The sequence below is a fragment of the Perca flavescens genome, chromosome 2 (genome assembly GCF_004354835.1).
Source record: "Perca flavescens isolate YP-PL-M2 chromosome 2, PFLA_1.0, whole genome shotgun sequence".
In the NCBI taxonomy this organism is placed as follows: domain Eukaryota; kingdom Metazoa; phylum Chordata; class Actinopteri; order Perciformes; family Percidae; genus Perca; species Perca flavescens.
The window spans coordinates 5,629,137-5,654,426 of record NC_041332.1 but is presented as its reverse complement, the minus strand read 5'-3'; the positions used below and the strand labels follow the sequence as shown (position 1 = coordinate 5,654,426).

Sequence of the window (25,290 nt, the reverse complement as noted above, 5' to 3'; positions counted from 1 at the left end):
TGTTGGACCAGCTGGAGCTTTTTATTTTTCTTTACTGAAGTACATTCCATAATCTATTGTTCATTTTTCGCTTCTTCTGCTGTGTTCTGATTGACCTTTTTTTGTTTTTGTTTTTTGATTTTATTTTAATAGAGAATAAATTAATAAAAACAGTTTTAATAAGAAGAATTATGAACTTGAATCAACGTGGAGCTGTGAGGGTGTTTTTTTTTTTTTTTCTTTCTTTCTTTTCCTCAGTGTTTGACGAAAAGAGAAAAGTAGAAGTTAAAAAACAAATTGTTTTCAGGCTGCAAGAGGTTGTTCGCATCAGGGTTTCTACGGTGATGTACGGGACGCTAAGACTGGGACGTGTACATGTAAGTACAGAATCATTTTTTTATATGACTAGTAGGGCTGTCAAAATTGCTCAAAAATGACGTTCGAATATTCCCTCTAAAATAACACTGAATATTTGAACTATTCGAACATCTGGTTGCGCACGCATCCAAGGTGGTGCGCGACATGGTGACGTGAAAATGATGTCATATCCGGCCGAGCAGACGTCGCGCACGGCTCTTTTTTTCCAGCGGCAAAGCGGAAACATGAGACCTGAATGAGTTCGCCAACAACGTGATGCCAGGACTCTCAGAGTGACTGCAGGTCTCTCTGGTAACCTTACCGGGTTAAGATGAGCTCTTTTATGGTGAATGAAACGCTCGATCCCACCAAGTAGCTCATCCAATCGGATCGAAGCATTGACGGTAATGCTGCTGCCAGTTCTGCCGTTGTTTACCTTCTTCTTCTTCTAGTCCGTAGAAAGGGCAGCGTCGGTAGCCTTTGCTCATTAGCGCCACCTCTGTTCAGGAGAAGACTGCAGCTAGTGTCGCGACCACTGTCGGTACCCGATCCGTTCCAACTGCACAATCCGTTCTGCGCATGCGCAAGATGTTCACGCATGCGCTGTGGTATGATGATTTACGACACTACCCGATCTGTTCCCACACTAGCCTCCACCGGGAAGCTAACGTTAGTTTAGCTAATAGCTAATTCACGTTAGTTTAGCTAATAGCTAATTCGGGCGGACCGCTAGGTGATTATAGCGGTCTGCTATATATATATATATATATATATATATATATATATATATATATATATATATATATATATATATATATAATTATAATGTATAAAATATAAATAAAGGAGCACAAAATGACAGTCTGCGACATTAAAGAACGGCTTGTTTATTGCTAAGGCCTTATGGTCAAAATTAAATGATTGACTAATAATGTAATAACAGTAACTTTCAACAGTGACTTATTTCACCAGTAAATTGCTGTTAAACGACAAAAACAAGCACCAGATGGGGAAAAGGGTATTTTACAATAACTTTGAATGCACCACGAGGCTGGCGAGTTTCAAGTGAACGCACATTCTGTGTTGTTTTTCGACAACGACAGCTGCAGTCAGACTGTTAGGTCCCGCTGTGGGAATCCTCTACAGGGAAATACGGTCCCACATCACACCGCTCAACGTAAGCTGTCAGCATTTTAACCGTTGGGTTTAATCCAGCTACGAGCTAACGGTAACGTAGCGCCCCGTGCAGCGATGCTTCTGAAAAAAGAAAAAGTCAGGCAGACCGAAATTTTTGTTTTTATTCATTCTCGTTACTTCACGGGACCCAACCCTATATGTAACACACTGGGGTTATTAATGCAGCTGTACAGTGGTTTTCTTATTGCATTTTAAAGTGAAAATGGGCAGAAATCGTGACGCGTCACAGCTCATAACAGGGTTTACAACTTGGTTATTTTAAGGTTTGGTCACCAAAGATTTCAGACTTTGTTGAACCTTTTCTGACTGACTGTGTAACGGAGGTAACTGAACTAGAGCCCAACCGATAAAGGATTTTTAAGGCCGAAACCGATACAAATATTTGATGATTTTATAATCCGATATATCGGCTGATATATATTTAATAAAGAAATGACCAGAAACGCGTAGCAAAACATAAACAGATTTCCCTAACATTAGTTATTTGTAGTTATTTATGAGTCCTCGCTAAAATAATATAGAACAGAATATATTAAAATTCTGATAAATAAAAAGTATAAAAATACAAACTTAAGATATGAAACTTAAAGTCCTTTGAACAAAAACACAATAACAAAATAAATCCTAGTGTTACCAACAGGGAGGTTGTAGAGCGCCCTCTGGTGGACAGACTACGCAACACCAACACTTACAACATGGTTGAAGGGGTGTTTTATTGTGTGTGTGTGTGTGTGTGTGTCTGTCTCTTTGTTTGTCTGTCTCTTTGTGTATGTGTGTGTCTGTCTGTGTGTGTGTGTATGTCTCTTTGTGTCTCTTTGTCTGTGTCTCTTTGTGTGTGTCTGTCTCTCTTTGTGTGTCTGTGTGTGTCTGTCTTTGTCTCTGTGTGTCTGTCTCTTTGTCTCTTTGTGTGTCTGTCTCTCTGTGTCTCTTTGTGTGTCTCTTTGTGTGTGGGTCTGTCTCTCTGTCTGTGTCTCTTTGTGTGTCTGTCTCTTTGTGTCTCTGTGTGTCTGTCTGTGTGGGTATGTCTCTCTGTGTGTCTGTCTCTTTGTGTCTGTGTGTGTCTGTCTCGTTGTGTCTTTGTTTGTCTGTGTCTCTTTGTGTGTCTGTCTCTTTGTGTCTGTGTGTCTGTCTCTTTGTGTCTGTCTCTGTCTCTTTGTGTCTTTGTGTGTCTATTTGTGTATGTGTGTCTGTTTGTGTCTGTGTCTCTGTGTTTTTGTGTGTTTCTCTGTGTGTCTGTGTCTCTTTGTCTCTCTGTGTGTCTTTGTGTCTGTCTCTTTGTGTATCTGTATGTCTGTCTCTTTGTGTCTCTGTGTTTGTGTTTCTTTGTGTGTTTGTGTCTTTGTGTCTGTCTCTTTGTGTGTCTGTCTCTCTTTGTGTGTCTGTGTCTCTGTGTGTCTGCATCTCTTTGTGTGGTAGAGCAAGTGAGAGAGTGACGAAGATCTGACTTCCGAGTAAAAATGCACGATTAGCTTCAGCCAGTAGCGACTCCGCCGATGGAGAAGGACAAACCAAGTGTGTCCCCTGTGTCTTTCTGACCGCCTGTCCTGATTCCATGTTGGATGATAGAAATGGGTAAATAAAAACTGGTTTATTTCCCTATTTATAATCCATGGTCCACAACCGGAATAATGTTGACGTGTTAAAATCCTTTTGCACAGTTTTGAGTTCAAACTGTCGCGACAAACTCATCACTGTCGTTCAGTATAAAAAAAAGTCAATATATATATATTGATTTACAAAATACTAAAATAGCAGGAAGTCTGTTTTTTTATTTCATACTTTGCAAATATTACAAAAGATAAATTCCAAACTGACAGACAACTCAATTTGTTTATTTTATTATACAGATTGAAATGCACACAGATGCACAATTTCCAGTATGTTCCAGTGTTTCTGTAGAGCTGCGTCAGTATTTACATTCAAGTGCATCAAAGAAAAGAGGAACAAACAAAGAAGTGGCATTTAAACATTTGAGTTCCGTTAAATTTGAAGCATGAAAGATCAGATAATTTTAACATTTCTAAAAGATTATTTTTGGGGCATTTTAGGCCTTTATTTATATAGGACAGGTGAAGACATGAAAGGGGGGAGAGAAGTGGAATGACATGCAGCAAAGGGCCGCAGGTCATGTCATTTTACAGACGTTGATAATACTTAATAATAGACTGATAATTAAACTTAACTGCAGTGACATCAGACCACAAATCTGTTCTTTCCAAAACTTGCTGCCCAGAATTTCATCTTTTTTTCCTTATTTAAACTACAAAGTACAGTTGGAGCATTGTATCTCGTTCCTTAAAATGTTTTTTTTTTTCTAGAATAAATTGCCATTTTTAATTTCATTCTGTCTCTCGGGCTGAACATGAGCTGAAATAATATGCAGCACCAGCTGAACAGCTAATTTATTTATAATTTAAAAAGTCCAACTGAACACGACAGCAGCTGAGTTTAGTTATTAAAACGGTTACATAAAATCAGTTGCTGGGATGTCTGTTGTTGTACGGAGGCTGAAGAGTGCCACATGGATAACTTAATGTCAATTTTAAATATTAAGATTCAAAATCCTTTTTATTAATCCTACAATAGGGATTACACAGTGTCACAGCAGCAAGTGATAAAAAAAGTACTAAAGATAAACATTTATTAGATTGATTAATTAAATTTGCTATTAAAATTAAAGTTATATGTTATATAATATATATAATTATCTGTTTACTAGTTTTTTTTTTTTTTTTTAACAGTATCTCCCGGTCTTCGTCGGTGGCTGAAGTTTGCTTTTCAAAAGATCAAGAATGAACTTTTCTTCATCTATAAAAATATTTGAAAAAAAAATCTTTTCCAAAATAGAATCACAATTATTTTTAACATTTCACATTTTCATTTTGTGTCAGTCTCGGTCTATCAAAACCCACTTCAGTTTCTTTATTTGTTTCCTGATAACATTTACATTTTCCCATTTTGTGATTGAAAATGTGTCTCACCTTAAACATATTAACTGAGTATTATCAGTTAGTATAGTCTAATTATTTTAGTGGCACTCTGCAGACTCCATACAGGCGGACTGATAGCTGCTGCTTTCAGATCAGAGAGAAGTGCGGCTTTCACTACTGTCCTCCATCTGTCCGTCCCGTTTGAATCTCACACTGTTACCGTCCGTCTTTACTGTCCCACCATCGTCTGTCCTCTGCTGCTCGTCCTCCGTTCTCCTCTCCTGTGACTTTGTCTGTCGCTGAAACACAAAACAATAATAGTTACAATTGTAACTAAGTACAATTACTTGTACTTTTACTTGAGTATTTCCATGCTCTTCTACTTCTACTCTGCTACTAGGCCTGCACGATTCGGGGAAAAATATGAATAAAGATTTCTCAAGCTCAGAATTGATATCACGATTCTCTGCCACGATTTTTTTTCTCACGAAGTGTAATGTTTATTACACACATGAACCATGACAAAACAAACTGGCAGTACCAAACAGATTTTTTTTTTTTTAGCACCTAGAGCACATTGCACATCACCACAAGCCTGTAAACATAGAGGCTTCAATGAATGAAGAAAATAAAGTACATACTGGCCATTTAAGTACAGCAGGCTACCAAAAATAGTGACATATAACACATTGAACTAAATATGGCCTTGATACAGGCTCTATCTGGACTAAATATGGCCCTGATACAGGCTCTATCTGGACTAAATATGGCCTTGATACAGGCTCTATCTGGACTAAATACGGCCCTGATACAGGCACTATCTGAACTAAATATGACCCTGATACAGGCTCTATCTGGACTAAATATGGCCTTGATACAGGCTCTATCTGGACTAAATATGGCCCTGATACAGGCACTATCTGAACTAAATATGACCCTGATACAGGCTCTATCTGGACTAAATATGGCCTTGATACAGGCTCTATCTGGACTAAATATGGCCTTGATACAGGCTCTATCTGGACTAAATATGGCCCTGATACAGGCTCTATCTGGACTAAATATGGCCTTGATACAGGCTCTATCTGGACTAAATATGGCCCTGATACAGGCACTATCTGAACTAAATATGACCCTGATACAGGCTCTATCTGGACTAAATATGGCCTTGATACAGGCTCTATCTGGACTAAATATGGCCCTGATACAGGCACTATCTGAACTAAATATGACCCTGATACATGCTCTATCTGGACTAAATATGGCCCTGATACAGGCTCTATCTGGACTAAATATGGCCCTGATACAGGCTCTATCTGGACTAAATATGGCCCTGATACAGGCTCTATCTGGACTAAATATGGCCCTGATACAGGCTCTATCTGAACTCCTTGAACATGTCTTTACATAATTAAAACATGTCAATGTCAAATGCTTTCAGTAAATTAATTGCAGGCCTATCCGCTACAAGTAAATATTGTAATTTGTCCTCCACTACATTTGTTGGACAGCTGTAGTTACTTTTCAGATGTTTTTCATCCCCTTCCTTTCCAGTGAAAACCCCTTATCTCCTTCCTCTGTGTTTAGTAACTAATTCGTCTTAAGCTCAATAAAGTCTTTAAAAAGCTTCTTGGATCAGCTGATAAAAGGCATCATCACAAAGCTGACCCCATTAAAAGTTTAAAAACTTTTGAGAGATACGTGGTTCTCACAGGATTGATTGTCAGCTTGTTATAATAGGTCATCATGAGACTTTAAATTTGCTCTCTTTTTTTCTTCTCTTTTACCTGTTCAGATGTTTCAGGACTCTGCTCTGACCAGTTCCTGGAACAAACCGGAGGGATTTAGATTAAAAGCAGGCGTCAGATGGAGAACTGCGAAGAAGTTTGAACATTCGGAGGACTTACGTGTAACCTTCAGCTTTTCGGCTGATGTCAAAACTCTCCTTGTCAGAATCCTCCTGACGTTTCTGGGTCCTCTTGAACCTGAGAGAGTACACACACACACACACACACGTTGACATGTTGAAGTCTGACGGAAACTGACCGAAATCCTGGGAGGAGTTGCGCGTATGGATGCTGATATTTAAGAATAAAAATATTCCAAACATGTCAAACTATTTCCACTTTATTATTTTATTGAGCAAAATACGTATGTGTGCATTTTGGTACAGAAGTTAACATCTTTAAAGTGCTCATATTATGCTCATTTTCAGGTTCATAATTGTATTTAGAGATTGTACCAGAATAGGTTAAAATGGTTTAATTTTCAAAAAACACCATATTTTTGTTGTACTGCACATTGCTGCAGCTCCTCTTTTCACCCTGTGTGTTGATCTCTCTGTTTTAGCTACAGAGTGAGACATCTCACTTCTGTACCATCTTTGTTGGGAGTTGCACATGCTCAGTAGCTAGGTAAGGACTACTAGCCAGTCAGAAGCAGAGTATGAGGGCGTGCCCTGACAGTACCTAGGTAAGGACTACTAGCCAGTCAGAAGCAGAGTATGAGGGCGTGCCCTGACAGTACCTAGATAAGGTAAGGAAGTTGTTTTTTAAAAATGAAAAGATGTTTTTCGTTCGTAGAAACTTCCACAACATTAAAGAACACACGGTGACTTTATAAAATAACGAGGCAGAAAGTGAACATATACTGCTAATGATGGGGATAAGGGAGTCTTTTAACACAACGATGGACATAATTCAGAAATCTGATCTTAAAATTTAGATTTGAATCTCAAAATTGTAATTTTTCCGACTTGGGGGATTCTGAGACAATCTGTAAACCAGTCTGAAGCACATGACCGTTTCCAGTCTCACCTGATGATCAAGGCGACCGCGACGATCAATCCCAGCATGCTCAGGGCCAACATGGTTGCCAGAGCGATGACAGCCGCCTGGTTGGAGGCGGGGCTCTGAGGCTTCACCTCCACGTCAAAATGAAGACTCTCCCCGAACACTTTGACCAGCTCCGCCCTCACAGCAGCTGATTGGCTCTGCAGTTTCCTGATGACAGACAGAGAGTTACAGCTCCAACACGATTGGCCATAATTTTATTTTTTTTATATCTCATGACGGGCACGTTCAATCTCAAAACGGTGTGCCTCGTGTTGCTACGGTTTCCGTGTTATCTCTGAACTAACTGTTTTGAGATATGTTTTGATATTTGTGGGGGTGTCTCTCGTTTTGAGATATGTTTTGATATTTGTGGGGGTGTCTCTCGTTTATTGGCTGTCTCACAGGCGACACCCAATCAGCAGAGCGCTTGTGCACCCAACAAGGTGATCAACTATAGACTGTTAATCTTAATGGACAGAGCGTGTGTGACGTCACCCATTGGTCTGTGGAGATCTGCTGAGTCGTTGAGCAATCCTGGTTGGGGATGTGAGGATTTTAGACGAGAGGGAGGAGCTGCTTACACTCTACGTTACCCACTTTCACTGGCAATCACATCATAGCCACGCCCTTAAACACCCCCTGCTTTATCACCGATTTTAAAATCAACCGGACCATAATTCAAAACATGAACATCATTCTGTGTTGCAGAAGACTTTAAACTCAATGTGGCATCATGACTTTGAGTTAATTTCCACGCCACTTTCATAAAGCAAAATGGCGTTGTTATTGTACGCATTTTCAGCTATCCACGTGTACGCCTACGCTGTGTACAGCTGATGTAAACATACCCACCGCGTGGCCTCGCCACGTTGCGTGTTATCGCGAGAACGTCACACGCCTGTTAAAAAAAAAAAATAAAAATATGGTTGGGTTTAGGAAAAGAAGACAGGGAAAGGCTTTAGTAACAAAACCGTGACAAAAACACGGAAAATAACGACAAAAACACGCTTAGGAAAACAATAAATGGTTGGGTTTAGGAAAGAAATATAAAATATAATATAAAAAAATAAAGAAACGGCTGAAAAATCCTACCTCCTTTCTCAATCCCCCGTTCCTTTATACTACTCGCTACGGCGGAAATTGACTCGCAATGTAGGTCAATGGCGGACAATTTGCGTTGATATACACGCAAAAACGGAATACAAATTGGCGTGTCATACATACGCCAATTCATGAGATCAGTCTGTAAAACTAGAGATTGAGACCATAAACTCATTATGAAAATGTTTACTGAGGTCATAAATCAAGGGAGAAGTGGGTCACCTTCTCACAGACTTCTACAGAAACTGAACTCCTTTTTCAACCGCACGTGTCGCCCCCTGCTGGAATTCAGATAGGCAGTCAGGCAGAATTTTTTTTTTGTGATTTTTACGGACAAAAATCCTTGATTATGCAGCTCGTTTTCTTAAAAAATGCGATGGAATATGCGGGATGTTTATGCAATTTTATGCGATGAAATTGTGGGAACTTGCAAAAATTGCGGTTTGATGAAAAATAGAAAAAAAATTATTGGTGGACCCTTGGTGTTCTCCCAATGAGCTTCATGAGGTAGTCACCTGAAATGGTTTTCACTTCACAGGTGTGCCTTGTCAGGGTTAATTAGTAGAATTTGTTCCCTTATTAATACAAAAGCAAAGGGTGGCTACTTTGAAGAATCTAAAATATAAGACACACTTTTTCGTTAAGTACATAATTCCATATATGTTCATTCATAGTTTTGATGCCTTCAGTGAGAATCTACAATGTAAATAGTCATGAAAATAAAAAGGAAACACATTGAATGAGAATGTGTCCAAACTTTTGGTACTGTATATGCGGACTTTGGCTGATTATGCGTTGAATTATGCGATCGCATAATCACATTTTTCTAGAGGGACTGGATAGAATGCAGGTTTAAGGAGTCTCCCCCTGCAGAAATTCAGATAGAATCCCCCCCTGTTTCGATATATGGAATCAAACCTCAACGATCCAAAGGTGAACTATTGATACATATCGTCATCTTAAAGATGCGCCTTTATTTTAAAATCCCCACTTCATATGTATTCTTTTTTTTTTTTTTTTAAAAAGAGTAGTTTGTTCAAACTCTCACTTTGTGACTTCTTCGGCAGAAACGACGTCTTGTCCGTCCAGACTGATGAAGCTGACCAAAGTCTTCACGGCGGCTCTCCGAGTCCTGGACTCAGACGATCCTCCGTTAGCGCTCGACACCTCCATGATGTTCACAGTCCAGCCCAGAGCTGCACCCAAAGACCTGACGGGAAACAAATAGAAATATAGATATATATATATATCGTAACAATAAAAACCAGAAGGAAAAACAATCTCAATCAGGAGATGAACTTGTCTCTCGGTGGTGTATTGAAATCCTTGGAGGACGTGGTACAGCAATCTGGAGTCCCTTAGGTCTCCATTTCTTTTTTATTTAGATATATTTAGATTTTTTTTTTTAGATATTTTTAACTTCGCCATCTGTTAGTGGGGATTTTTTTTTGGGTCTGAAAGACACACCAAATGTTATATATAAATTATAACAATAAAAACCAGAAGGACTAAATCTCTAAACAATCTTAACCCTTGTGTTGTCCTCCCGTGTCAAAATTAACACTTTTTTTTAACACGTTTTTGTAGCATTTTTCAACGTTTTCTGCGCTACCATCGGTATACACTTACACCAACTTGTTACCACTATTTTTGGATTTTATAGTCCATAAACCTCATGTATCCCTTATGAAATTTTATCTAATTTTCGAGTTAAAAAAATGCAGAAAGTAGGCTTTACATTATTATGACTGGTAGTTAAGCTCAGGGGATGTTTATGGAAAATCACAGACTGTCAAAGTTTTACTCAAAAATGGATTAAAACACCCAAAAGTCAGTGATAGTATTGAACTGATCCTTACTTTTACTTGTGAAGAGCGTTTAATGGAACTATCTGTGTTAATTTTGGGCAACGTGGTTGAAAGATACCCAAATTTCTGATGTAGAAACTTTGAAAACGGGTCAAATGTGACCCGAGGACAACAGGAGGGGTTAACGATGACTTTAACTTCTTGTCTCACTTCTCCAGCTCCGGGACTTTCTTCTCCACCACGTTAGCCGGCTGGTTGAGGGAGATGACCGCCACGTCGTCGCCGCTCGCACTTCCGTACACTTCCACCTGGAGGCAGAACATGTTTTATTTCAATAAATACACATGACATAGTCTGTCTAATGTTTTTTCATAAATCAGTGCTATTTGGTCAACCTTAACGTCTGTCTGTGGGCTTTTACGAATATTCAAAAAGTGACGAGGTATATAGCACAATAAAATGTTTTTAAGTTGGCCATTTTTACCATTTTCTGAAAAACATTGTGAGCAGCAGAGAATATACAGGAAGCAGGAAGAATGTTATAATAAAGTTAAAGGGATAATAAAGGGATGGTAAAAGCCTATCAATATGCCTGGCCCTTGACATGATTCTTATTTTCCAGTGTGGCCCTCTGGGAAGTTGAGTTTGACAGTCCTGTGCTAATGGGTATCGTAGCTTCCCGGCCCCGGCAAATTTTGAAGACGGAAATGTGGAGGACCACACGTATTCAAAATCCAGATTTCAGGAACAGGGGTCTCATTTATAAAACTGTGCGTAGGATCCTTACTAAAAGTACATATGCCCAAAAGCCCAAAATGGCGTACGGCAAAACCTACAAGCAATGTTCCCTTTATAAATCCATCCCGCCCTGTACACACCCATTTCTGACCATAAATAGTCAATGCAAAGCACCTAGTGAATGCTGATCAGTGTGTTAATGACCCTGGCAGTTGTTCTTTCGTTATACCGAGTCATGCCAAATCATGACGACTGGCGGGGGGAAAGCTAAACACTTCTCAGACGTGTTTAGTCCCATTCATCATGCAGCATTACGCATAAATACCACAGATTGTTAACACCTTGCTAAAAACACAGCATTAACTAGTGGTATCCCCCACCCCGAGATACAATCTGAAGACGAAAGTCTAATAGGCAAACACACTTTTCTTCATGCAGGTTTTGTTATGAACAGTTATAAAGTTCGGACCGATAACGAGGACATTAAAGGTAACGATTGCGCAAGAGCTAAACGGCTGTATTTCCAGACTTTGACATTTGATGATATATGCACAGTTTTAAAGACATATATTTAGTTATTTTCACTGTGTTCTGCCATGATCTAATGGTAGAGTATTTGATGCCATCCTGTATTCCATGCAGTCGGGCCATCTCCTCCTCCTGCGCTCTGTAGAGGACAATGTGACGGTGAGACAGCGCTGATTAAATATTAAGAACACATTTTTATTAAAGATTTGAGTTGGATTTTACAAGGTGTTTATGGAACAAGTATCACTCAGTACAAGCGCAAATAATACTGCTGGATTTCATCTTCATGGTAACGTGGATGAAATGGAGTGAAAAAATATGCGTGAGGCATCAATACTAGAAAATATTACGAGTAATCCTTCTTCCCACATGTACTTTCTGCAGTCTGACTTCAGTTCACCATCTGCGTCGCCAATTCCTATTTTGTCTCCAAAATGTGCGTACGCATGGGTCAGAGTTTGCGTTTTATAAATCCCAACCTTTGCCCTTTCAGCCCCGTTTTGTGCGTACGCCACGTTTATAAATGAGACCCCCGGAGTCTCCTTCTTTGCCCAGAAAAAGAAAAAGGAGATTGAAAAGAGCAAGAGACCGGCTTTTTGACGCGTGAAGGCTACCGTAGCTGTATTACCTACTTTGAACTGTGTGGCGTGGACAGAGTTGATTGCGATATGTGATCTCAGCGCTAGATGGGAGATATTCCCACACGTTGGACCTTTTTAATAAAACATATTTTACCAAGGTTTCTTCCCCTCTGCAGTCAGTCGTTATCGTGAACAAGGCTCCTTTTCTGATCCTGAAAACTGTTCTACTAGTTTGAGATATCTGAAGGAGGGTGTTGCATTTTTCTTTTGTTTAAAAAGGGGACAGTTGAGATGTTTCTGAAAGATGCCGATACATTTTCTCCTCTTCACCCAGTCCTCCACACCCACCTCCACCCTGGTCGTAGCCTGAAGCCCTCTGGGGTCCGTGGCCTTCACCTCCACCGCAGCCGTCTGTTCAGCCAGACCCAGCGCCGACACCACGTACAGCAGACCGGAGGACGGCTCCACGTCAAAGTAACCGCCGTCGGCCGACAGGCTGTAGACCAGCTGACCCCCGTCTCCCACGTCGGGGTCTGAAGCCTGCGGGGGTTCACACACACACACACACACACACACACACACACACACACACACACACACACACACACGGGACAAGATAACAGTACATTAATCAATCTAGATCACTGAGCACTCTGAGAGACACCAGTAGGACTTTTAGACTTTTGGTCTTATTTCTGTTTATTTACCATGACCTTTTAATAATCCCATATAGAACATATAAAAGGGGAGAAATGGCATACATAAGGACAAATGTGATGGATACACTTCATGACAAAACAAATGCCTGCCATGTTGGACTGTTATGAGAATCTGGGAGGAGACAGCCCCACGAGCAAAGCGTTTGTCCAATCAGGTGCAGCCCTCGTGGTATTTAGGAGGGCGGAGCCTGTTTTCTTTGCATGTCATTGGTCGGGGAAGAGAAACTGCTAGTGGCGGGGCCGTCAAGCGTACAATGCTGGGAAGCGGGGCGATCTGTGCCGTTAAAACAGCGCTACAGTTGGGGCGCCTGGATGGCTCACCTGGTTGAGCATGCGCCCCATATAAAGGCTCAGTCCTTACTGTAGGTTCAATTCCAACCTGCAGCCTTTTGCTGCATGTCCTCTCCCCTCTCTCTCCCTCTTTCACATCTTCAGCTGTCCTGTTATATAAATGCATTAACCCCCCTGTTGTCTTTGGGTCAAATTTGACCCATTTTCAAAAAGTTTCTATATCAGAAATTTGGGTTTATTTTATAAATTGTCCAAAAAGATAACATTGATGGTTCCATACAACGCTCTTCACAAGTTAAATAAATAATCAGTTCACTACTTTCATTGAATTTGGGTGTTTTAGTCATTGAAAAAAAATGACAAAAATGCTAAAAAGTGGCAGAAAAGTGACAAAAGTGACAAAAAAGTGACAAAAATGTAAGAAAAAGTGACAAAAATGTCATAAAAGTGACACAAATAAATAAATGTTAAAAAAGTGACAGAAAAGTGACATAAATGTCAAAAAAGTGACAAAAATGTCGAAAAAAGTGACAAAAATGTTAAAAAAGTGACAAAAAATGTCAAAAAAAGGGACAAATGTGAAAAAAAGCTTGAAGAATTTGTGAAAAAAACCCACAAAAACATCACAAGGCTCAGAAAAAGTCGACAAACGTTGTAAAAAACATCGGGGAAAGCCACAAAAGTGCCAAAAAAGACGACCAAAACGTTGCTAAAGGTGGACTGTTTAGTACTGCGACAGTAATACGACCATCATACAACCCAGTGGAGGTGAAAGTAGCCTGGGTTCCCATCTAATGTTTATTTACAGTTAGAGTGTGTGTGTGTGTGTGTGTGTGTGTGTGTGTGTGTGTGTGTGTGTGTGTGTGTGTGTGTGTGTGTTTACCTTGACGTGGATGACGGAGGTTTTGTACGGGGCGATGCTGAACACAGATGCTTTATAAAGCTGAGAGGGAAACTGTGGCGATTCGTTGACGTCATCCACCTGGACTCTGACCTGAGAGAGGAGAGAAACACGTCACCATACTTCCTGTTCTTTCTTTCTTTCTTTCTTTCTTTCTTTCTTTTAGGCAGCAGACAGCAGAGAGACAAGGTTTTACCCCCCTAGGGTTCTCTGGTGTAAGGCCTCCTGCACGCTGGCTGCGTGGCGTGAGCGTGTCAGCTGCGTGGCGTGTCCGTTTTTATTTGGGTTCCCATGGTAACAGGTTAGAGCGTGCACACTGCCTGCGTGACGCGCACGTCTCAGGTGCGCCGAAAACGCGTGCATGCTAGAAATAGAACCAACGCCTATTTTTCACGCGACGTGCGTGTTGGAAGCGTTTCCAGGCAACATAGAATAGGAAGAGATGTTTATATGTCATTAAGACACAAATACATATTAATATATGACATGTTGATGTTTGAAAGTCTCAAGGTTTTGACATAAAAGCAGATATAAAAAAAAAAAGTAATAATAATTATTAATTTTCAAATATAATATAATTATCGTCATTGCGATATCAACTGGCGCAATATACACATTGCGAAAACAGCCCTTTACATGTAACTGTCACTTTTTTTTTAGCGATGCCTTTAATATTAAATTCAATGTTCAATTTGTTGAATGGAAGAGTGTTGGTGGCCGGGTTGGTTGAGTGGGTAGAGTAGGCGCACATGGTCTGAGAGGTTTATGTCTCGATGCAGAGGTCCAGGGTTCAAGTCCGACCTGTGATGATTTCCTGCATGTCTTCCCCCCTCTCTCTCACCTAGCTGTCCCATCAAATAAAGGCAGAAAAAGCCCCAAAAAGTAATCTTTGGAAATGATTTCCTTTCATATGTTTTAAAATACACAGGCAATGTTTAGCATTTTAGCAGAATACTGAAATCAGCAGAACTGAGTACACTTTAATATCTCTCTCTCTATATATATATATATACACACACAATGACAATTTCAGACCCCTCCATGATTTCTAAGTGGGAGAACTTGCAAAATAGCAGGGTGTTAAAATACTTATTTTCCTCACTGTGTGTATGTATGTATATATATATATATATATATATATATATATATATATACACACATATATATACACACACACACATATATATACACACACATATATATACATACATATATATATACATTGTAGGTGCATGTCCACTGTGAGAGACAAAATCCAGAAATCACAATGTATGATTTTAACTATTTATTTGTATGATACAGCTGCAAATAAGTATTTGAACACCTGAGAAAATCAATGTTAATATTTGGTACAGTAGCCTTTGTTTGCAAGTACAGAGGTCAAACGTTTCCTGTAGTTTTTCACCAGGTTTGCACACACTGCAGGAGGGATTTTGGCCCACTCCTCCACACAGATCTTCTCTAGATCAGTCAGGTTTCTGGGCTGTTGCTGAGAAACACGGAGTTTGAGCTCCCTCCAAAGTTTAGGTCTGGAGACTGGCTAGGCCACGCCAGAACCTTGATATGCTTCTTACAGAGCCACTCCTTGGTAATCATGGCTGTGTGCTTCGGGTCATTGTCATGTTGGAAGACCCAGCCTCGACCCATCTTCAATGCTCTAACTGAGGGAATGAGGTTGTTCCCCAAAATCTCGCAATACATGGCCCCGGTCATCCTCTCCTTAATACAGTGCAGTTGCCCTGTCCCATGTGCAGAAAAACACCCCCAAAGCATGATGCTACCACCCCCATGCTTCACAGTAGGGATTGTGTTCTTGGGATGGTACTCATCATTCTTCTTCCTCCAAACACGGTTAGTGGAATTATGACCAAAAATTTCTATTTTGGTCTCATCTGACCACATGACTTTCTCCCATGACTCCTCTGGATCATCCAAATGGTCATTGGCAAACTTAAGACGGGCCTGGACATGTGCTGGTTTAAGCAGGGGAACCTTCCGTGCCACGCATGATTTCAAACCATGACGTCTTAGTGTATTACCAACAGTAACCTTGGAAACGGTGGTCCCAGCTCTTTTCAGGTCATTGACCAGCTCCTCCCGTGTAGTTCTGGGCTGATTTCTCACCTTTCTTAGGATCATTGAGACCCCACGAGGTGAGATCTTGCATGGAGCCCCAGTCCGAGGGAGATTGACAGTCATGTTTAGCTTCTTCCGTTTTCTAATGATTGCTCCAACAGTGGACCTTTTTTTACCAAGCTGCTTGGCAATTTCCCCGTAGACCTTTCCAGCCTTGTGGAGGTGTACAATTTTGTCTCTAGTGTCTTTGGACAGCTCTTTGGTCTTGGCCATGTTAGTAGTTGGATTCTTACTGATTGTATGGGGTGGACAGGTGTCTTTATGCAGCTAACTACCTCAAACAGGTGCATCTATTTTAGGATAATAAATGGAGTGGAGGTGGACATTTTAAAGGCAGACTAACAGGTCTTTGAGGGTCAGAATTCTAGCTGATAGACAGGTGTTCAAATACTTATTTGCAGCTTTATCATACAAATAAATAGTTAAAAAATCATATATTGTGATTTCTGGATTTTCTTTTTAGATTATGTCTCTCACAGTGGACATGCACCTACGATGACAATTTCAGACCCCTCCATGATTTCCAAGTGGGAGAACTTGCAAAATAGCAGGGTGTTCAAATACTTATTTTCCTCACTGTATATATATATATATATATATATATATATGTACACATACATATATTGTGCAGCCCCCGTGCAGCCCCAGCGTTTACTGTTTCTTGAATAATAATTAAACACTTGAAATATTCAGCTTGTATTGTTGTGCAAGTACCAAACCAGGTCGTACCATTGCGGTGGCTGACGTAGGGGGGGTCCTCGTGTCCACGGCCTCCACGTCCAGGATGTACCACTCCTGCTCTTCTTTGTCCAGCTGTGCTCTGGTCCAGACGGCTCCACTGGCGTCGACGGAGAACAGGTCGGTGTGTGTAGTTAGTGTGTAGGCGACGTCGTAAAGATCACTTCCTGCGGAGGCCCAGACGGCCCCCACCGCCGCCCCCTCCGGCTGGTTCTCGGAGACGCTGAAGTTGTAGGAGGAGCTCCGGAAGGCCACGCCCTCCGCCAGGCTGACCACCCGCAGATTCACCACGACCCGAACTGCAACACACACACACACACACACACACACACACACACACACACACACACACACACACACACACACACACACACACAATATCAAATATAACGTTTTGAATACACTTGTAATGGAGTATTTTTACTTGGATTTTGACCATTTTCAGGTTCTTACTTGTATTGCACATGTGTCAAACTCAAGGCCCGCGGGCAAAATCCGGCCCCTCGCTTATTATGATACGGCCCGCATATCAATTTAGGTTCACAATACATTTTTGCCCACCTTTATCCAACATTTTTGTCACTTTTTCCAACATTTTTGTCACTTTTTTGTCACTTTTTCCAACGTTTTTGTCACTTTTTCCAACGTTTTTGTCACTTTTTTCACGTTTTTTGGCACTTCTTTTCTTTGATGGCTCTGGAACTTTTTCCTGACTATTTTAGGATTCTATGTTGACCAAACTGTAAGTGAGAAGACTATATGACACATGCAATAATACAGTCAAATATATTATACTTTTTCGATTAAATAAAAGCCTATCAATAAACTACACATGCTTGATGGGATTCTTATTTTCCAGTGTGGCCCTCTGGGAAGTTGAGTTTGACAGTCCTGTTGTATTGTGTGTTTCTAGAACATGTTTACATGCTTTAATGTTCAAAAAACACTTTATTTATCTCATAGTGCCCATGGCTGCTGCACCTGTATTCACCCCGCCCGAAAAAGGCCCAGTCTGCTTTGATTGGTCAGCGTTTCCGAGTCCATGGACTTGTGCTCTTTCGTCGCTGATTTTTGAGTATATAGCAGGACTTTATACCGTGTAAAATCACCAATAAAGGCTTCTAAACCAAATGTATTACTCAACATGTTCCAGCAGTAATGTGACCCCGAAATCGAAGAGAAATTTACATCATTGGCAGCCAAGATTACAGCTTTCCCTGGTGTTAGCATGTAGCTACATGTGATAGGGTTGTGTAACATAGACACTGCAGTTGCGTGCCTGTCTAGAGCTGATGCCCATACGTAGAAACCCCGCTCGGTATCACTTGATATGGAGCAGAGAGTAGAAAAAACTGCAGAAACCGGATTAAATACGTTTACCAAATGTTTCGAAGCCTCGGTCACGTTTAACACGAACATCCGACCTTGTGACGTTAGAGATGTGACGGAAAATACCAAAAAGCATAATAGGTCTCCTCTGAGAAAAGTATCTGTCAGACTGACCTGTGGAGTTGAGAGGAGGCTGGCCGTGGTCTTTGGCCATGGCCGTCAGCACCACGGTGGTGTCCTCTGTGACATCAGCGAGGTCAGAGGTCAACGTCACGTCTCCGCTCTCGCTGTTTAAGGCCAAATACGGAGAACTTCCTGCAGAGAAACTACAGCAGCAGAGAACAGAATAATCATCTTTAAAAAGGAGATTATATCCATGATTTAGTGGGCAACTGCACAACCCACTGGAACATAAAACATCCTCCAAAAAATACATTTGAACTGAATATAAATGTAGCCTTAAGTTTGTCTCACTTCTTTAAATGTTTATCTTAAATCTACTTGTTCCGTTTAAAAAAACCACAACTTTTGAACGTACACATGTTCCACCAAAACAAGTTCCTTCCCGAGACTATTTTGCAGCAGCACCGTGGCTCCGTGCGGAGCTTAGCCCCGCCCAAGACGATTGTGATTGGTTTAAAGAAATGCCAATAAACCAGAGGACGTTTTTTTCCCCATCCTGGAATGTTGTGCGGACTAGCCAGACCCTCCTCTGCAGTGCTGTAGAGGAAGGTCTGGCAATGCGAGTTTACGTTGGGCTGCCGACCTGTAGGTGATCAGCGAGTTGTTCCCGGCGTCTCGGTCCCTGGCGGACAGCGTCAGCAGAAGCTTCCCCTCCGCGGCGTCCTTCAGAAGGATGCTGCTGACGTAGCTGCTGGAGCCGAACTCAGGTCTGTTGTCGTTGACGTCGATGAGACTCACTCGGATGCTGGTGACGTTCTGGTGCACGGGAGTGTTTTGGATAATTAATTACAATTTGAATAACTAATTATTCTCTTTTTTTTTATGTTGGCTAACCTTGTTATTGCCTCACCTGGACTTAAACCCTACTATCATTCTCTGCAGGTGTCTCTTACCTCTCTCGGAGGGCTGCCTTTATCCGAGGCCTTCACAAGCAGCTCATACGTTTCCCTGCTCTCCCGATCCAGTTTGCCGACAGCCAGCAACTTCCCATCCTGCAACGCAACATATCATCTCACTGCCCAGTATATGCACAGTATATTCACATTTCAGGTTTCCACAGTCCTCTCTTTTGGCCTCACCTCTGTGAATCTGAAGAGTGGCTGGGGGGAGAGGAGGGAGAGGGTGACCTCTCCGTTGGGCCCGAGGTCTGCGTCTGTGGGCACGATGGTGAAAACTTCTCCTGGACTGTCCTCCGAGTACACGCCCTCGGGGATTAGTAGCGGGTCCGGGATCATCGGGAACTGTGGGGCGTTGTCGTTGTAGTCCAGGACGGTGATGTTGAGCTGAGCTGTGGATCGCAGACCGTCAATGGGCTGATCCACCGCCACCACCTGAACACACACACACACACACACACACACACACACACACACACACACACACACACACACACACACACACACACACACACACACACACACACACACACACACACACACACACACACACACACACACACACACACACACCGAATGTCATGAACGGAGCTGTGATCTTCGTATAGAGTTCAAAAAATAGAATAGTCAGCTCCTCCACAGGGTCTTTAGCTGTCCAAAACCTTTCTTACAGAGTTGTATTTAACAACACAAGCACGAAATAAGACTGAGAAAAGTGTTTTGTATTTAACTAGAAAATACATTTGCTGCAGAAAATGCTTGTGAAAGCTGAAAAGCTGAATTGCTAAAGCTAAACTGGATTGCTGGCATAATTGCGTAAGAAGAAGGTGACGTAGTGAGAATAGTTGGAAAAGTAGAAAGGGTTTAAATTAAATTAAATTAAAAGTCATAGTATAGTATGTCAATAAAGTCAATAAAAAGTCATAGTATAGTATGTCGAAAAACAGTGAAAAAACAGTATAGTTTATCCAAAAAAGTCATACTACAGTAAGTCAAATAAAGTGATAAAAAGTCATAGTATAGTATGTCAAAGAAAGTCTGGAAGAACATGAAAATTCCACACAAAAAGGTCAAGCCCTGACTGAAAATTGATTCAAGGGTCAGAGTTTGCAGTGCCTACTGGTTGGTGCTTTTTGCAGCCTTTCTAACCGCAGAGCCATCATGAAACTAAATAGTAGAAAAAGTGATTAAAAAGTCAATATAGCATGTCGAAAAAATAATAGTATAGCATGTTGAAAAAAGTCAATAAAAGTTATAGTATAGAATGTCGAAATAAGTCATAAAAAATAGTATAGTATGTCTAAAAAAGTAAATAAAAAGTCAGAGTATAGTATGTCTAAAAAAGTAAATAAAACGTCATAGTATAGTATGTCTAAAAAAGTAAATAAAAAGTCATAGTATAGTATGTTGAAAAGCCATAAAAAGTAATAGTATAGTATGTCAATAAAATCCATGAAAAAGTCATAATATAGTATGTTCAAAAGTCAATAAAAAGTCATAGTATAGTATGTCGAAAAAAGTCAATAAAAAAATCATAGTATAGTATGTTGAAAAAAGCCATTAAAAAGTCATAGTATAGTATGTCGAAAAAAGGGAAAAAAGTCATAGTATAGTATGTCAAATAAAGTGATAAAAAAGTCATAGTATAATATGTCAAAGAAAGTCTGGATAACATGCAAACTCCACACAATAAGGACCAGCCCATACTGGGAATAGAGTCTGCAGTGCCTACTTGCTGATGCTAGTTGGAACAGTGCTAACCACTGATCCACCAAATAAAGGTTGACAAACAGTCATAGCATAGTCACACAATATAAACACATTATAAACACAGAAAGAGCCCAAAAGAAGCACTAAACTTAAACAGTTATAACACAAAAACTGTAAAACATATCAAAAAGCTGAATCACACCGTCATAGCTGGAGGGTTTAGTTAACGGCCTAAAGTTAAATGACGTTTATAGGTAAAAGTATGTAGGAGGAGAAGAATTTCTAAGTGGAAGAAGCGTGAAGAGGATTTGAAGATTGCTCCTTCATGTTTTATGTTCCAGTGGCTTAATCAGCATTCACACAATTATTAAGTAATAAGTATGACGGATAATAGCCATTTTGCCAATTGTTGCTATTGCAGCACATCGGCACACTGAATAAAGTATTATTGTAAAGGCCATAACCGTCAAAATATGCAACAACAAATAAACTGCTGTGTGTTTCTCTGAGAGGACTGGACGCATTTAACGTTTTTCTTGAAACAGGAATAGACCAGGACATAGAAAATGTCAGCGTGTTGTACCTGGAACATGTATCTGTCCTTTGTCTCTCTGTCCAAAGTGACGTCCTTCCTCAGTGAGACCACTCCTAGTTTGTTGATGTCAAAGGTATTGTTGGTATAAAGGAAGTAACCACTGGAGAATCCACCCTGCGGTACAAGATAATGTGTTATTAATACCTCCGCTATCTTCATGGTAAGAGTTAATCATCAGCGCTGTAAAAGGAGGAACATCTCGGATGTAACGTACTGTGTGATCCGAGAAATGACTGAGACAGATTAATACATCACTAAGATTGTAAAGCAGCGGGGCCAAGGTCCAAACTGTAAGAAGGACATTAAAGTTCATCTCATCTGTTGTTTTATTTCAATATAAATCTGCCAAATCTGTGACGTAAACAAACAGATAAAAATATTACTGGATTTTTATAAATCATGTTTTTTATTGTGCAGTCAAGAGAATATAATTTAAACTAGTGTTGGTTTATTCATTTTTAGAATGGCTTTTATTACAAATGAACTCATTTTTACTGTCTGGGGTCGACAATTAAGGAGGCTGCAAAGAAAATAATACATATTACATTAAAGTTGAATTTGAATTATGATGGGATTTGGTTTAATTGATTAAACACGTACTGTACTTTAGATCTCTTCTGAATGTGCAGCACAGGGACAAGAGAGGTAAATTCCTCATGTTAAAGGTCAAATGTTGTTCTAGTCCAGTAAAATAGGACATAAATTAAATTAGTGACAGCTAAGATTAAAGGCACCCTGTGTTTGTGTGAAAATGCTCCAAGTTCGCTGTGGAGTCGCAAAGCAAATGGTGGCAAGGCACAACTGTATATACTCTCATCTTATTCATTTAAAATGCAAGTTTGATGCTAACTATCGTTTGCTTGGTGAGCTACTTTAACTGTTGGGCCACAGACTAAAGACAATGACACCACCCAAAAAAGCAGTTAGTCCGACCGCCGAGGCATGTTGCTGTTCCTAACGCTAGATTAAGTTCATCAAAGACGCTAGCAAAGCAACACAGGACAGAAAATAAACACTGCAGAGACGATAGATAGGTCGGACCTCCGTGCTTAACTATATATCTTTAAAGGTGCTGCCAGTTCTCATTAATATTAAACAAGCTAAGCTGTTTGAATCTGATTGGCTAACAGCTAGCCAATGAGAGCCTGGCTGTCAGAATCCTTTACCCAGCGACACTAGGCAAGCTCATGAATAATAATGAGCTCAGGTAACATGATGTCAGACTATATATGACATATGATATAAACAAGTTGGCGGATTTAACATATCTCCGCAATTCAATTCAACGGCCATTTGTCTTCCCGGAAGGGATTTTTGTGTAAATGCAACGTCATGTTGATTCGTTCTATAGATCTGCTGATGGCAGCTAAACTTAATTGCTAGTCACTTTGGATAAAAGCGTCAGCTAAATGACATGTAATGCATTGTAAACTGGCATTCCCCTCTAAACGCAACATGACACCTGTAATGAGTCCGACTCACTTAAAATTCATTAACAGACAGGATTTAGATAATGCCAAAATATGTATGTTATTTTATGTTTTCTATTAATACAAAATAATTCAGAGCATTATACAGCAGGTGTTTTTTAGTTAATTCAAGTGTTGTGACTCAGCTGCTATGGTTAGAAAATCACTGTGGTAGCAAACTGGTAGCAAAATGTCCTGATTGTTAACACAGTATGCATTTCAAAGTACATGTAGGAACTGCACACAAAGAGTCTGATTTAATGGAGCTAAGAACCAAATATTTTTCAGGCGGTTTTACTCACCTCGTCCCGGTCAGTGACCTCCAGGGTCAGGATGGACGCGCCGCTGGCCAGGTTCTCAGAGACGGCCACGTCGTAGCTCTCCTTACTGAACTCAGGCGGGTTGTCGTTCACGTCCTTCACCTTCACCACCACAGAGCCGTTCCCAACCAGCGAGGGAGTCCCTCCATCGGAGGCCTGAACAACGAGGCTGTACACCTTCACCTCGCTGTAGTCCAGAGGCTGGGCCAGCTGCAGAGTCCCGCTGGAAGAGTCCAACTCAAAAACAGGAGCGTCTGATGAGGGACTCTGGCTCAAAATACTGTAAGTAACGCTCCCATTTGCTCCTTCATCGGGGTCTACAGCTGATAATCTGAGCAAGGTTGTACCCACTAACTCTGTCTCCAAGACTTCACCCTGATACTCAGCATTTGAGAACTTGGGCACGTTATCGTTGATGTCCGACACTCGGACCAGCAGGGAGGCTGTGGCCGACTTGGCTGGACGACCCTGATCTTCAGCCACCATCAGCAGGCTGTACTCTGCCTTAGTCTCCCTATCAAGTGCTCCAGTCACACTCACCATCCCAGACACAGGATCAACAGAGAACTTCCCCTCTCCTCCTCTCAGAGAGTACCTGATCTCCTTGTTGAAGCTGCTGTCTTTGTCTGTAGCGGAAACAACAGTCACATTGGATCCTACCTCTGCGTCCTCTGGGACTGATTTTGTGACAGAATCAGAGGTAAAAACAGGACTGTTGTCATTGACGTCGGTGACTTGAACCTCCACAACCGCACTGTCACTGTTGACTCTGTCAGAGATGGAGATCGTCACAGAGTAGTTGTGTGGAGCCTCATCGTAGTCCAGCTTCACTTTAGTGGTCAATTCACCACTGGAGGAGATGGCAAACTTGTCAGCTTCTTTATCAACTTGGAGGGTCACAGGAATGTCTCCTGTTGCAAGGAAGTCAACCTGAATAAAGACAATTTTAAAAAAACCAAACAACAAAGTTCAACAGACCTTTGACATTAACAGAGATGTTTTGGATTTACCCAAATTAAATAGTTAGATCCACAAGAAAAATTGAGAAGCTGAAAACCAAAATCAGCAATTCAAATGATGCTTGATTTAGCCATTACTTAAAGAGACTAATGGTGTGTTCAGGCTGAGCACCGAGCGTCATTTATCGGCAGCGCAACTGCATTTAAAGTCAATGCAAAAACAAGAGTGGATGCAATAAACCCCTGGTCTGTTGAACACTTTGGTCCAGAGAGAGAGAGATATCCAAAGGCAAGAGTGCCATTAAATTTGGTTTCCCATATTCATTGTCAGTAAATGGTCATAACAAGGTATCTCTAAAACTAATGCATCCATTTGTATTGCATTTTCTCCAACACAATCATGATCTCCAAAGGCCCAACCACCAAAGTGCCATTTTCACTTGTACCTCAGAAAAAAGGAGCATCTAAAAAGGCAGATTGCCATGAAATCTACAGAGAGAACATTCATTCATCCCAGAGGATAAACCTCTTTTCTATTTCTACTCTTGAACACATTCTGAAAAGACTCCTTCCATTTCCTTTCGATTCCATTTTCGCTCTTTCAATTCTAATGGTAATGGTTACATAAGAGTAAAATCATCAGTATTTTATTGTTCTGACAAACTCAAGGTAAAACACTTTTGTATCATGGTTTCTATCTATGGTTTTAGATTCTTGTGGTGCTTACCCACTGCTATGTTTATCTGTGTTTTAACCCCCAACGTCTCCTTCCAGGCAGCGCTGTCTGGAAGGCACTAGGATTAGGCAATGGTTAGGGTTAGGGTCAACGGTCGCAGCGCTGCCTGGAAGGAGACATTGGGGGCTTAAAACACCATCGAGCCACTGCAAGTACCAGCTCTACTCGGCTCAACTTGTGCCCCGTCCTTCATTTTCAATTGCAGATTTAGTACCGCAGGAAACTGCTGTGACCTAACGCGACACACACACATAC

General features: G+C 40.8%; 1 protein-coding gene across 1 annotated transcript in view; it reads right to left on the bottom strand.

The window, feature by feature from the left end:
* Positions 1–4,273: 4,273 nt before the first annotated feature.
* Positions 4,274–25,290, bottom strand: part of LOC114548294 (protocadherin Fat 4-like) — a 26,639-nt gene continuing 5,622 nt past the window's right edge. Inside the window, exons 8-22 of the mRNA XM_028568152.1 lie at positions 23,323–24,270; positions 21,540–21,665; positions 19,430–19,681; positions 19,244–19,342; positions 18,934–19,106; positions 18,342–18,493; positions 16,830–17,137; positions 13,947–14,057; positions 12,402–12,593; positions 10,417–10,514; positions 9,447–9,608; positions 7,280–7,465; positions 6,371–6,448; positions 6,251–6,287; positions 4,274–4,762 (exon numbers count right to left, since the gene is read on the bottom strand). Of these exons, the coding sequence (XP_028423953.1) occupies positions 4,616–4,762; positions 6,251–6,287; positions 6,371–6,448; positions 7,280–7,465; positions 9,447–9,608; positions 10,417–10,514; positions 12,402–12,593; positions 13,947–14,057; positions 16,830–17,137; positions 18,342–18,493; positions 18,934–19,106; positions 19,244–19,342; positions 19,430–19,681; positions 21,540–21,665; positions 23,323–24,270 (3,069 nt within the window). The 3' untranslated portion in view covers positions 4,274–4,615. The remainder of the gene's footprint in view (positions 4,763–6,250; positions 6,288–6,370; positions 6,449–7,279; positions 7,466–9,446; positions 9,609–10,416; positions 10,515–12,401; positions 12,594–13,946; positions 14,058–16,829; positions 17,138–18,341; positions 18,494–18,933; positions 19,107–19,243; positions 19,343–19,429; positions 19,682–21,539; positions 21,666–23,322; positions 24,271–25,290) is intronic.